This window comes from Panulirus ornatus, chromosome 19 (assembly GCF_036320965.1).
Source record: "Panulirus ornatus isolate Po-2019 chromosome 19, ASM3632096v1, whole genome shotgun sequence".
NCBI lineage: Eukaryota > Metazoa > Arthropoda > Malacostraca > Decapoda > Palinuridae > Panulirus > Panulirus ornatus.
The window spans coordinates 66,298,520-66,313,497 of record NC_092242.1 but is presented as its reverse complement, the minus strand read 5'-3'; the positions used below and the strand labels follow the sequence as shown (position 1 = coordinate 66,313,497).

Here is a 14,978-nt window from a genome sequence, read left to right as displayed (position 1 = left end):
AAGGAATAGTGGTTCCAACAATGTTGTATGGTTGCGAGGCGTGGGCTATGGATAGAGTTGTGCGCAGGAGGATGGATGTGCTGGAAATGAGATGTTTCAGGACAATGTGTGGTGTGAGGTGGTTTGATCGAGTAAGTAACGTAAGGGTAAGAGAGATGTGTGGAAATAAAAAGAGCGTGGTTGAGAGAGCAGAAGAGGGTGTTTTGAAATGGTTCGGGCACATGGAGAGAATGAGTGAGGAAAGATTGACCAAGAGGATATATGTGTCGGAGGTGGAGGGAACGAGGAGAAGAGGGAGACCAAATTGGAGGTGGAAAGATGGAGTGAAAAAGATTTTGTGTGATCGGGGCCTGAACATGCAGGAGGGTGAAAGGAGGGCAAGGAATAGAGTGATTTGGAGCAATGTGGTATACCGGGGTTGACGTGCTGTCAGTGGATTGAATCAAGGCATGTGAAGCGTCTGGGGTAAACCATGGAAAGCTGTGTAGGTATGTATATTTGCATGTGTGGACGTATGTATATACATGTGTATGGGGGGGGTTGGGCCATTTCTTTCGTCTGTTTCCTTGCGCTACCTCACAAACGCGGGAGACAGCGACAAAGTATAATAAAAAAATAAATAATATATATATATATATATATATATATATATATTTTTTTTTTTTTTTTATATATATATATATATATATATATATATAAACTTTTCACTGCTTCTAACAACTTGCCTCCCACACCATATATTCTTAATACCTTCCACAGAGCATCTCTATCAACTCTATCATATGCCTTCTCCATATCCATAAATGCTACATACAAATCCATTTGCTTTTCTAAGTATTTCTCACATACATTCTTCAAAGCAAACACCTGATCCACACATCCTCTACCACTTCCGAAACCACACTGCTCTTCCCCATTCTGATGCTCTGTACATGCCTTCACCCTCTCAATCAATACCCTCCCATATAATTTACCAGGAATACTCAACAAACTTATACCTCTGTAATTTGAGCACTCACTCTTATCCCCTTTGCCTTTGTACAATGGCACTATGCATGCATTCCGCCAATCCTCAGGCACCTCACTATGAGTCATACATACATTAAATAACCTTACCAACCAGTCAATAATACAGTCTCCCCCTTTTTTAATAAATTCCACTGCAATACCATCCAAACCTGCTGCCTTGCCGGCTTTCATCTTCCGCAAAGCTTTTACTACCTCTTCTCTGTTTACCAAATCGAGGATGTAAGGCATGTGTACGTGTAGGAAGAGAGGAAAGTGACTGGTTCTCAGTGAATGTAGGTTTGCGGCAGGGGTGTGTGATGTCTCCATAGTTGTTTAATTTGTTTATGGATGGGGTTGTTAGGGAGGTGAATGCAAGAGTTTTGGAAAGAGGGGCAAGTATGAAGTCTTATGGGGATGAGAGAGCTTGGGAAGTGAGTCAGTTGTTGTTCGCTGATGATACAGCGCTGGTGGCTGATTCATGTGAGAAACTGCAGAAGCTGGTGACTGAGTTTGGTAAAGTGTGTGAAAGAAGAAAGTTAAGAGTAAATCTGAATAAGAGCAAGGTAATTAGGTACAGTAAGGTTGAGGGTCAAGTCAATTGGGAGGTAAGTTTGAATGGAGAAAAACTGGAGGAAGTAAAGTGTTTTAGATATCTGGGAGTGGATGTGGCAGCGGATGGAACCATGGAAGTGGAAGTGGATCATAGGGTGGGGGAGGGGGCGAAAATTCTGGGAGCCTTGAAGAATGTGTGGAAGTCGAGAACATTATCTTGGAAAGCAAAAATGGGTATGTTTGAAGGAATAGTGGTTCCAACAATGTTGTATGGTTGCGAGGCGTGGGCTATGGATAGAGTTGTGCGCACGAGGATGGATGTGCTAGAAATGAGATGTTTGAGGACAATGTGTGGTGTGAGGTGGTTTGATCGAGTAAGTAACGTAAGGGTAAGGGAGATGTGTGGAAATAAAAAGAGCGTGGTTGAGAGAGCAGAAGAGGGTTTTTTGAAATGGTTTGGGCACATGGAGAGAATGAGTGAGGAAAGATTGACCAAGAGGATATATGTGTCAGAGGTGGAGGGAACGAGGAGAAGTGGGAGACCAAATTGGAGGTGGAAAGATGGAGTGAAAAAGATTTTGAGTGATTGGGGCCTGAACATGCAGGAGGGTGAAAGGAGGGCAAGGAATAGAGTGAATTGGATCGGTGTGGTATACCGGGGTTGACGTGCTGTCAGTGGATTGAATCAGGGCATGTGAAGCGTCTGGGGTAAACCATGGAAAGCTGTGTATGTATCATGTGTGGACGTATGTATATACATGTGTATGAGGGTGGGTTGGGCCATTTCTTTCGTCTGTTTCCTTGTGCTACCTCGCAAACGCGGGAGACCGGCAAAAAAAAAAAAATATATATTTTTATATATATATATATATATATATATATATACACACATAAACACCCATACACACACATATATGTACATGTACATATCAACATACACATACTTGATCGCCGTTTCCCATGTCAGTGAGGTAGTGCCAGGAATTAGACAAAGAAAGGCCTATCCACTCATATGTACATACATGCATATATACATATCAACATATACACATACACAGACATACACAAATATTAACAAGTGCATATCCATACTTGCCTTCATCCATTCCCGGCACCACCCTACCCCACAGGAAATGGCATCACTTACCTCTGCGTCAGCAACGTAGCACCAGGAAAACAGACAGAAAAAAGGTCACATCTGCTCACACTCATTCTCTACCTGTCATGTATAATGCACTGAAACAACAGCTCCCTATCTATGTCGAGGCCCCCACAGACCTTTCCATGGTTCACCCCAGACATTTCTGTCCTAGTTCAATCCACTCCTTTCACCCTTCCACATTTTCAGGCCCTGATCACTCAAAATCTTTCCCATTCCATCCCTCCACTTCCAATTGGTCCCCCACTTCTCTTTGTTCCTTCCACCCTAGACATATATATCCTCTTTGTCAACCTTTCCTCATTCATTCTCTAAGAGACTGTAAAAAGGATCCTAGGAGTGTACAATCAAAAATTATGTAATGATAAGCAAGTAATACAGTAATACAGAGATTTTCAGTGTCATCCTTTATTCTGTTTTCTAGTATCTCCTGGGTGTTACTGGACTCCTCCTGGATGAGTTACACAAGTGAAAACACAACTCCGATGAGGTTGTACCACTCTCCATGGATGAAAAGAAGTACAATCTCTGTAAGGAACTCCTCAGTCCAAAGGAATACAAAGTTTCCCTGCCACTGATTGCGGCTCTGCCTTGACACTGCAGAGCCCCATAAAATGGGTCCTGGAGTTACAAAACTAAAATTAATTGATCTCCTATCCTTTAATAATAATACTAAAAGCCTTTGGCATAGCATTCATTAAAATACTTGCATGGCTACAAACACTGAAGCAAGTAAGCATATCTGGTATACTTCAACAGATTTAGTAAAAAAATACCTATACACTAAATAAAAATAACATTCTAGGTAAATGTAACTTTCTTGAAGTACATAAAAGAAAAAATAGCCATATTGCTTCTAAAAAAATGACAAAATTCAAGCACCATGCAGTCATGCTAAAATATTGTTGCTCTAGTCTTGCATGTAATCTGCCATTACAGGTCTAGGGCGAATATGTTGGAGGCCTGTCATATGGTTCCTTTGGTGCCATAGGTGATACCTCCCCAGGCAACCCAGCCTTCTGAGGCAGGTCTGGTGCCTGAGGTGGTGCCAAATCTGGGTACTGTTCACATGAATAAGGTCCTGGCCCTCCAGTGAAGGGTGCCATTTGTCCAAATGCAGGTGTAGATTGGGGACCTGCTGTTGCTGGTTGGTAAACTCCTGCTGCTGGCTGAGATCCAAGTTGTCCTCCAAATGGGGGTGGGTATGGTCCAGGATGCCCTGGAGGTGGGTATGGTCCAGAATGGCCTGGAGCTGGTGGTGCATATGGGCCTGGATGTCCTGGAACTGGAGCAGGGTATGGTCCTGGTGCTAGGTAAGAGTACACCTGCCCTGGTGGTGCTACCACAGGGTATGCACCTGCTGCAGGAACAACATTTGGGGCAGTGTTGATGACTCTACCAGATATGCCTGAGTATTTCCTGCAGGCCTTGAGGCCAGCCACACAGAGTCCAATTGCTCCAGCTATAAATAAGCCTGTTAAGAAAGGAAAGGTGAAAAGTTACTGTTAATAGTATGAATTCTTATATTATAAAGCATAAATACTAGTGAAAGAAAATATGCCAAAAAAAAAAAGTAGAAAAGTGTAGCCTTCGTTAATTTACTTCACAATTTAAAGCATGTGTGCTGGCAGACAAATAAAGCAGTACTTTATTGTCTCGACTTGTATGAACATATCTGTAATTACACTGGGCACAGAAGCTTAGAATTAGTTTAGGTTAAAAATTTCAAAGTATTACACAGGCATCCTGAGCTGACTGCATATTTTGGAAAGATGTGTAGTTACGATAGCACATAACTGTGTTCTCAATACTACGCCCTCATAATAATGCTAGACCAAGACTACACTTCATCCTTCTATAGGAATAGGCAAATGCTGAGAATCATTAGCTTGGGGATGCATGTGATGACCACCATAATGCACCCTTCCTTTAATAATAACCTACTGATCATGCTTTAATATGATATGATGCCTAACTGGTGATGAATAGTATATTCCATTAGTGATCGGCTGGAAATCAAATAGTTTCATAGGTCCCAAGAAAAGTTTTATGATTTTACCAAATTGGTCAACAACCCAATCCTTGTGAGATTTTTCTGGCACAAAATGTTTCAAGTGACATCATTATACTAACTTATAATACAAAGATGAGTGTGACTATCCAAGATATAATTAACATTTTTTTCCTTTCTTTCCAGTGATGGACATTGGACATGTAAGAAAACACATCACCTAATACCAGGACAGCAAATATTTGGAGAAATAGATTCCAGATAATAATATAGGCATATGAAGAAACGAGTTAAAGTTCCCCAGAAAGGCAAGCAACGAGAAAAGAAAACATCCCCTCACGATTCAGGTTAAGGAAACAACCTGAGGATTCCAACCTGAAAACATAACCAACAAATCATTTAATACTGAAGAATTTAAGAAAACAAGAAGAGGATAACAATCTGAAGACATAACCAAAACATCATTCATTACTGAAGATGAATAAGATGAAGAGGGTATGTTTAACTTCAGTGGGACAAAAGCTGCATGCAAGGTCAACTTCACTACCTCTACAGGAATGAAAGTTACATGAAAGGCTGAACCACATAAACCAGAGCTATAACAGTGCCTGTAGCAAGTTTCAATGGTTGTGTGCACTACATCCACTAATTTTCATCATCCCCTTAGAATCTTTGTACAGCACTCATATTCACAATGACAGAGATATTAGAGATAGAAACATTAGTCTGGGAGTTGTTAGTAGTATGATGGTTGATAAATAACGATAAGCAAATACTGGAATAGGTATCTCAGCTGCTTGTGCTGCTTTTCACTGCAGGCCCCAAATTATTCCCTTACTTCAATGTACTGTACAAACCTCAATCCCCCAAATTTTCTTTTACAGATATTCTAATCAATGTCTGTGTTTCACACTTAAGCTGTCATTTGAATTTTGCCTAATTTCAGATATACAGCCAAAGCCTATAACAGAGCTGAAGATTCTTTTCCTTGAATTGATATGATCATAAACAAGGAAGTAATTAACAAGCAAAGGCTTACTCAAAATAGTAAAAAAAAAAATTTCAAGAAAGCTATCAAAATATTATCAATGCATTATTAACTGAATTAGCTTCATACTTATGTTTTTGATTACACTACTACTACCCTAGATTACTTGTACTACTAATATTAGCCTACAATTCTACAACTAACCCCAACAGTTACTACTCTAGATTACCAATACTTACTGTTTCAACTAACTGTGCTACTACTATTAAAACTATTGTAGATTACCAACGTATAACTAACTGAGATCACTTTTACTACTAATATTACCCTACATTATCAAAAAAAGATAACGCCTAGATTTGTTCTGATGAGAAGTTTTATCCTATGAGGCTTCATATCTTTAATCCATAAAGTTTACTGAATAGCTAATCACATGAGTGTCTGGCACATTTTATCCTACCACTTCATCACACTTACAAAAAAGACTTTGAATTAAAAAGTCTTATGATGCTATCATTTTAACATCAAAGATCAATACATATTTATTTATAACTAAGTTGTATGAAGTTAATATCCTTTTAACATTAAAGATCAATATATACTTATAACTACCCTATATATTTATTTATATCTATCAAATTTCTACGAGAGTCTTGGTATTACCCAGGACCTTATAAAGTGTGCTGCAGCTCAAGGTTGCACTATTTACTGTAACAAGAAAATGTAGACTCCTTTGGAGCGAGTTCTTTGATAAAACTGTTCTTTCAATGATACAGCCTTTAAAAGAATATAAAAAGATGAAATAAGCAGTAAAATAAGCAGTTATTCTAAAGTCACTAAATGTTGTAGAAAACTCTGCATACTCACATATTACACATGACAATGAGTTCACGAGAAATGTAACAAAAATAGATCTATCTAAAAAATATATTTAGATTTCTTTCCTTTTGTAAGTTTACTGTCTTCATACTACTTTTTTCACTACCAAGAAAAGAAGGCCATTTGTATCATACACATGAAAAAAATATAATCAAGTCTGGGACCCCTCCCATGGGGCCAGGCCCTGTGCTTTGGCACCATAAATACCCTCCTCTTAGGGATCCTGCCTTGACAGCACATATACAAAGGTATCAGCATTATTTCCAAAATGTCCTAATGGCAAGGAGAGCACTGAAAAAAGTTTTGAGAGTTCAGTCCTAAAAGAATTATTACAAAGGAACACAAACAACTGTTTACAGCAGCAGACCACTTGGTCATTTTGAGGTAAATTGTGACATTAAAAATGAGATCAGATATAGAAAAGAAATGCAAGAAAATCCTACATATATGGAGGAGGAAATAAAGTCAGCCATATACTTATCGCTACATAAATGTCAGGTCATTACTTGAAAAGTACCTATGGCATTACTTTCAATTACTCTTACTGGCCAATCATTCCATAATAACAGTCCTGCTGAAGAAAGAGTACTTTATCTTAGAGCAAAATGTTTACCCATAATTTTTATCCTCAGGTACAGGTGGAATCTGACTGATTTAACCTTAACAATTTAGCTGTTCTGATCAAGACTGCAAAAATGTTTTATCATTTTGAAAACCTATATGAAATTACTTTTTTTTCAGTTTTTGTGCACTATGAGTTTAGGTCTTCTAGATGGCTCTCAAAAGATATGTTTCTCATTCTTGAAATCCTTTTAGTTGCTTGCTACTGTACACCACTTATATAATGCCTTTTCTCAAGAAGGGTGACCAAAAAAGGAATACAATATTTAAGGAAGGGACACACTAGTGAGCTGCAAAGAGTAAAGATTTATATTTCAGATTTAAAAATGAAATACCCTACCTATGAAGTCAAGAATTTTATCAATTTTTTTTAGCGCTTCAATGCACAGCTTACTTGGCTTTTTCAATCATTGATCATTACTCCTAAATTTTTCCTCATTAACAATTTATAAGTAAACGGATTTCTTTTTCATTTTACTGCACTTATCAATATTGTTCATATGCCACCTATGAGCCCAGCCTATAGGTGGCATACTGAAGTGAATGCTGCAATGATGCAGAGGAAAAATCAGTTAATCAATTTATCAGAAATCCATCATTAAAAAGTGACACACTGTATTACTTACTGGAATCTAAATAAACTTGAAAAAACAAAAAATGTATGAATCGTTTTATACATTTTTTATGTTCGCTGACTCTGCATTGGCATAAAGAGCAAGTTTTACAAAATTTCCTAAATCTTTGTTTACTTTACACCATTTCCTTTGTTATGAAAAGAATTTTCACCCTTTCTAAATTTGTAAAGAAATCCAAAATAAAAATTATTTGGGTTGAAGGCACTATTGACAAACATACTGAAGTAATGTAAAAATAATCAGAATTCATAGAAACCTATGACTGATAATTTGTACATCCTTCCAATACCCAGGCAGGTAGTACCAGTAATATATTTCCCTGGTAGGTGGCTGCCTACCACCTACTATATATGTACATACTTAGCTATCAAATGAGAGAGAGAAAGAGGGGGAGAAAGCAAGAGAATAAGTATAATTATGAGATATAGTATGAAAGCGTGTGGGTGAGTGAGACACTACATGTGTGTGTCTTAGAAAGAGAGAGAGAAGCTCAGAGGAACAGTAAAGGAAATAATTATCTACCTATTCACATCCTAAGTTCAGCCAAAACTACAATATACACTTAAGTTTGTTCACCACATTTAATGAAACACTAAGAGCTAATCAAAAAGGACCAGAAGAGGGCAAACAAAAGTTTAAAACGACGTATGCTAGCAAAAATAGTTTAAAGGATGGGGTTGCCTTATGAGCATACAACTCCCTCCTCATACAGGACAGGAAGGTAGTTGCAAAAAAGTAATTAGACACACACTAGCCATGAAGGGTGGGGTGTGGGGAGAGCATGAAAGCGCTACTCACCTCCTATAACTAGCATGACAATCCCTGCAATAGTACCATCATCATCGAGGAATTCGCCCTCATCCGAGATGTTATCGTACACCCCTGGGTTAATAACCAGGGGACTGATCCCAGAGATGATGAAGATGCATCCAAATGCAACTAAGCATATCAAACATGGTATGCCAATTATTAAGCCACCCACCTGTAAAGAAAAATATTTTGTTAGGATATATATTTATATTATTATTATTATTATTTTGCTTTGTCGCTGTCTCCCGTGTTTGCGAGGTAGCGCAAGGAAACAGATGAAAGAAATGGCCCAACCCACCCCCATACACAATGTATATACATACACGTCCACACACGCAAATATACATACCTATACATCTCAATGTACACATATATATACACACACAGACACATACATATATACCCATGCACACAATTCACACTGTCTGCCTTTATTCATTCCCATCGCCACCTCGCCACACATGGAATACTATGCCCCTCCCCCCTCATGTGTGCGAGGTAGCACTAGGAAAAGACAACAAAGGCCCCATTCGTTCACACTCAGTCTCTAGCTGTCATGCAATAATGCCTGAAACCACAGCTCCCTTTACACATCCAGGCCCCACACAACTTTCCATGGTTTACCCCAGACGCTTCACATGCCCTGATTCAATCCACTGACAGCACGTCAACCCCGGTATAAAACATCGATCCAATTCACTCTATTCCTTGCCCGCCTTTCACCCTCCTGCATGTTCAGGCCCCGATCACACAAAATCTTTTTCACTCCATCTTTCCACCTCCAATTTGGTCTCCCACTTCTCCTCGTTCCCTCCATCTCCGACACATATATCCTCTTGGTCAATCTTTCCTCACTCATTCTCTCCATGTGCCCAAACCATTTCAAAACACCCTCTTCTGCTCTCTCAACCTCGCTCATTCTATTTCCACACATCTCTCTTACCCTTACATTACTTACTCGATCAAACCACCTCACACCACACATTGTCCTCAAACATCTTATTTCCAGCACATCCACCCTCCTGCACACAACTCTATCCATAGCCCATGCCTCACAACCATACAACATTGTTGGAACCACTATTCCTTCAAACATACCCATTTTTGCTTTCCGAGATAATGTTCTCGACTTCCACACATTCTTCAAGGCTCCCAGGATTTTCGCCCCCTCCCCCACCCTATGATTCACTTCCACTTCCATGGTTCCATCCGCTGCCACATCCACTCCCAGATATCTAAAACACTTTACTTCCTCCAGTTTTTCTCCATTCAAACTTACCTCCCAATTGACTTGACCCTCAACCCTACTGTACCTAATAACCTTGCTCTTATTCAGATTTACTCTTAACTTTCTTCTTTCACACACTTTACCAAACTCAGTCACCAGCTTCTGCAGTTTCTCACATGAATCAGCCACCAGCGCTGTATCATCAGCGAACAACAACTGACTCACTTCCCAAGCTCTCTCATCCACAACAGACTGCATACTTGCCCCTCTTTCCAAAACTCTTGCATTCACCTCCCTAACAACCCCATCCATAAACAAATTAAACAACCATGGAGACATCACACACCCCTGCCGCAAACCTACATTCACTGAGAACCAATCACTTTCCTCTCTTCCTACACGTACACATGCCTTACATCCTCGATAAAAACTTTTCACTGCTTCTAACAACTTGCCTCCCACACCATATATTCTTAATACCTTCCACAGAGCATCTCTATCAATTCTATGATATGCCTTCTCCAGATCCATAAATGCTACATACAAATCCATTTGCTTTTCTAAGTATTTCTCACATACATTCTTCAAAGCAAACACCTGATCCACACATCCTCTACCACTTCTGAAACCACACTGCTCTTCCCCAATCTGATGCTCTGTACATGCCTTCACCCTCTCAATCAATACCCTCCCATATAATTTAGCAGGAATACTCAACAAACTTATACCTCTGTAATTTGAGCACTCACTCTTATCCCCTTTGCCTTTGTACAATGGCACTATGCACACATTCTGCCAATCCTCAGGCACCTCACCATGAGTCATCCATACATTAAATAACCTTACCAACCAGTCAATAATACAGTCACCCCCTTTTTTAATAAATTCCACTGCAATACCATCCAAACCTGCTGCCTTGCCGGCTTTCATCTTCCGCAAAGCTTTTACTACCTCTTCTCTGTTTACCATATATGGTATATATGGTAAAAATGCAATTGTTCAACTGGACAATCGTATGTTTACCAAATGGCGTCCTAGCTTTGTCTCTTCGATGTATATCAACTGACTGTTATATTTCTCTCTTGTGTCTTCCCTGATGATGTGATTATTACACAAAAGTGCACTTGGGAACTTATTGTGTTTCATTTTCCCGGTGGACTCATAGGAATATCTTGGTCACACACAAAATTGTGATCCTTTCCAATATGTATATATGTATATGTCTGTGTATGTATATATATATGTATACGTTGAAATGTATAGGTATGTATATGTGCATGTGTACGTGTATGTATATACATGTGTATGTGGATGGGTTGGGCCATTCTTTCGTCTGTTTCCTTGAGATATCTCGCTAACGAGGGTAGCGAGTGGTGAGATGAAGAAGTAAGATTATTAGTGAAAGAGAAGAGAGAGGCATTTGGACAATTTTTGAAGGGAAATAAGGCAAATGACTGGGAGATTTATAAAAGAAAGAGGCAGGAGGCCAAGAGAAAGGTTAGAGGCGAAAAAGAGGGCAAATGAGAGTTGGGGGGGAGACAGTATCATTAAATTCTAGGGAGAATAATAGCATGTTTTGGAAGGAGGTAAATAAAGTGCATAAGACAAGGGAACAAATGGGAACATCAGTGAAGGGGACAAATGGGGAGGTGATAACAAGTAGTGGTGATGTGAGGAGATGGAGTGAGTATTTTGAAGGTTTGTTGAATGTGTTTGACGATAGAGTGGCAAATATAGGGTGTTTTGGTCAAAGTGGTGTACAAAGTGAGAGGGTTAGGGAGAATGATTTGGTAAACATAGAAGAGGTAGTAAAAGCTTTGTGGAAGATGAAAGCCGGTAAGGCAGCGGGTTTGGATGGTATTGCAGTGAAATTCATTAAAGTAGGGGGAGACTGTATTGTTGACTGGTTGGTAAGGTTATTTAATGTATGTATGACTCATGGTGAGGTGCCTGAGGACTGGTGGAATGCTTGCATAGTGCCACTGTACAAAGGCAAAGGGGATAAGAGTGAGTGCTCAAATTACAGAGGTATAAGTTTGTTGAGTATTCCTGGGAAATTATATGGGAGGGTATTGATTAAGAGGTTGAAGGCATGTACAGAGCATCAGATTGGGGAAGAGCAGTGTGGTTTCAGAAGTGGTAGAGGATTTGTGGATCAGGTGTTTGCTCTGAGGAATGTATGTGAGAAATACTTAGAAAAGCAAATGGATTTGTATGTAGCATTTATGGATCTGGAGAAGGCATATGATAAGAGTTGATAGAGATGCTCTGTGGAAGGTATTAAGAATATATGGTGTGGGAGTTAAGTTGTTAGAAGCAGTGAAAAGTTTTCATTGAGGATGCAAGGCATGTGTATGAGTAGGAAGAGAGGAAAGTAAATGGTTCTCAGTGAATGTTGGTTTGCGGCAGGGGTGCATGATGTCTCCATGGTTGTTTAATTTGTTTATGGATGGGGTTGTTTGGGAGGTGAATGCAAGAGTTTTGGAAAGAGGGGCAAGTATGCAGTCTGTTAAGGATGAGAGAGCTTGGGAAGTGAGTCAGTTGTTGTTCCCTGATGATACAGCGCTGGTGGCTGATTCGGGTGAGAAACTGCAGAAGCTGGTGACTGAGTTTGGTAAAGTGTGTGAAAGAAAGAGAGGTATTTGGACAATAGTTACAAGGAAGGAATTCAAATGACTGGGAGAAGCATAAGAGAAAGTGGCAGGAGGTCAAAAGGAAGGTGCAAGGGTTGAAGAAGAGGGCATATGAGAGCTGGGGTGAGAGAGTATTATTAAACTTTATGGAGAATAAAAAGGTGTTTTGGAAGGAGGTATATAACATGTGTGCGACAAGATGGGAACATCGATGAAGGGGGAGGTGAAAACAGGTAGTGATGAAGTGAGGAGATTAAGTGAGTATTTTGAAGGTTTGGTAAGTGTGTCTGATGATATATTGGCAGATGTAGGGTGTTTTGTTCGGGGAGGAGTGCAAAGTGATAGGGTCAGGGAGAATGGTTTGGTGGTGAAAGCCTTGCGAAAGATGAAACCCGGCATGACAGCAGGTTTGGATGGTACTGCAGTTGAATTTATTAAGAAAAGAGGTGACTGTGCTGTTGACTAGTCAGTAAGGATATTCACTGTATGTATGGATCATGGGGAAGTGCCTGAAGGTTGGTGGAATGCACGTATAGCGCCACTGTACAAAGGCAAAGAGTTCAAACTACAGAGGCATAAGTGTGTTGAGTATTCCTGGAAAACTGTAGGGGAGAGTATTGATTGATGAGAGGGTGAAGGCACAGAGAGAGCATCATTATTGAGGAAGAGCATACAGTATGGTTTCAGCAGAAGTGGTAGAGGATGTGTGGATCAGGTGTTTGCTTTGAAGAATGTGTACGAGAAATGCTTAGTAAAATAGATGGATTTGTATGCAGCATTTATGGATCTGGAGAATGCATATGATAGGGTTGACGAATATGCTCTGTAGAATGTCTAAAGAGTATATGTGAGGGAGGTAAGCTGCTAGAAGCAGTGATAAGATTTTATCAAGGGTGTAACGCATGTGTATGAGTAGGAAGAGAGGAGTGATTGGTTCCCAATGAAGGTCAGTCTACGGCAAGGGTGTAAGATGTCCTAATGGTTACTTAATTCGTTTATAGATGGGGTGGTTAGGGAGGTAAATACAAGAGGGGCAAGTATGCAGTGTGTTGGGAATGAGAGGGCTGGGGAAGTGAATCAGTTGTTGTTTGTGGATGATACAGTACTGGTGGCTGGTTCAAGTGAGAAACTGCAGAAGTTGGTTACTGACTTTGGAAAAGTGTGTGAAAAAAGAAAGTTGAGTGTAAATGTGAATAAGAGCAAATTTATTAGCTTCGGCAGGGTTGAGGGATAAGTTAGTTGGGATGTAAGTTTGAATGGAGAAAAATTGGAGGAAATGAAGTGTTTTGGAAATCTGGGAGTGGGCTTAGCAGCGAATGGAACATGGAACCATGAAAGTGGAAGTGAGTCACAGGGAGGGGGAGGAGGCAAAGGTTCTGGGAGCGATGAAGAATGTATGGAAAGAGAGAACATTATCTCGGAGAGCAAAAAATGGGTATGTTTGAAGGAATAGTAGTTCCAACAATATTACACGGTTGTGAGGCATGGGACAATAGATAAGGTTGTACAAAGAAGAGTGGATGAGTTGGAAAAAGGGGAGGGAGCGCGTGGCTGGAAATCCTCCCCTCTCGTTTTTTTTCAATTTTCCAAAAGAAGGAACAGAGAAGGGGGCCAGGTGAGGATATTCCCTCAAAGGCCCAGTCCTCTGTTCTTAACGCTACCTCGCTAACGCGGGAAATGGCGAATAGTACGAAAGATATATATATATATATATATATATATATATATATATATATATATATATATATATATATATATATATACATGTGTATGTGGGTGGGTTGGGTCATTCTTTCGTCTTTTTCCTTGCGCTACCTCGCTAACGCGGGAGACAGCGACAAAGCAAAATAAATAAATAAAATATATATATACATATTGGAGAAAAACTGGAGGAAGTGAAGTGTTTTACATATCTGGGAGTGGATTTGGCAGCGGATGGAACCATGGAAGCAAAAGTGAATCATAGGGTAGGGGAGGGGGCGAAAGTTCTGGGAGCATTGAAGAATGTGTGGAAGTCGAGAACATTATCTCGGAAAGCAAAAATGGGTATGTTTGAAGGAATAGTGGTTCCAACAATGTTCTACGGTTGCAAGGCACGGGCTGTGGATAGAGTTGTGCACAGGAGGGTGGATGTGCTGGAAATGAGATGTTTGAGGACAATATGTGGTGTGAGATGGTTTGATCGAGTAAGTGATAATAGGGTAAGAGAAATGTGTGGTAATAAAAAGAGTGTGGTTGAGAGAGCAGAAGAGGGTGTTTTGAAATGGTTTGATCACATGGAGAGAATGAGTGAGGAAAGATTGACCAAGAGGATTTACGTGTCAGAGGTGGTGGGACGAGGAGAAGTGGGAGACCAAATTGGAGGTGGAAAGATGGAGTGAAAAAGATTTTGAGTGATCGGGGCCTGAACATGTAGGAGGGTGAAAGGTGTGCAAGGAATAGAGTGAATTGGAA

At 39.9% G+C, this 14,978-nt stretch overlaps 1 protein-coding gene across 1 annotated transcript in view; it reads right to left on the bottom strand.

The window, feature by feature from the left end:
• Positions 1-3,111: 3,111 nt before the first annotated feature.
• Positions 3,112-14,978, bottom strand: part of LOC139755634 (uncharacterized) — a 17,731-nt gene continuing 5,864 nt past the window's right edge. The window contains exons 3-4 of the mRNA XM_071674225.1: positions 8,652-8,835; positions 3,112-4,193 (exon numbers count right to left, since the gene is read on the bottom strand). Coding sequence (XP_071530326.1) covers positions 3,661-4,193; positions 8,652-8,835 — 717 coding nt within the window. The 3' untranslated portion in view covers positions 3,112-3,660. The remainder of the gene's footprint in view (positions 4,194-8,651; positions 8,836-14,978) is intronic.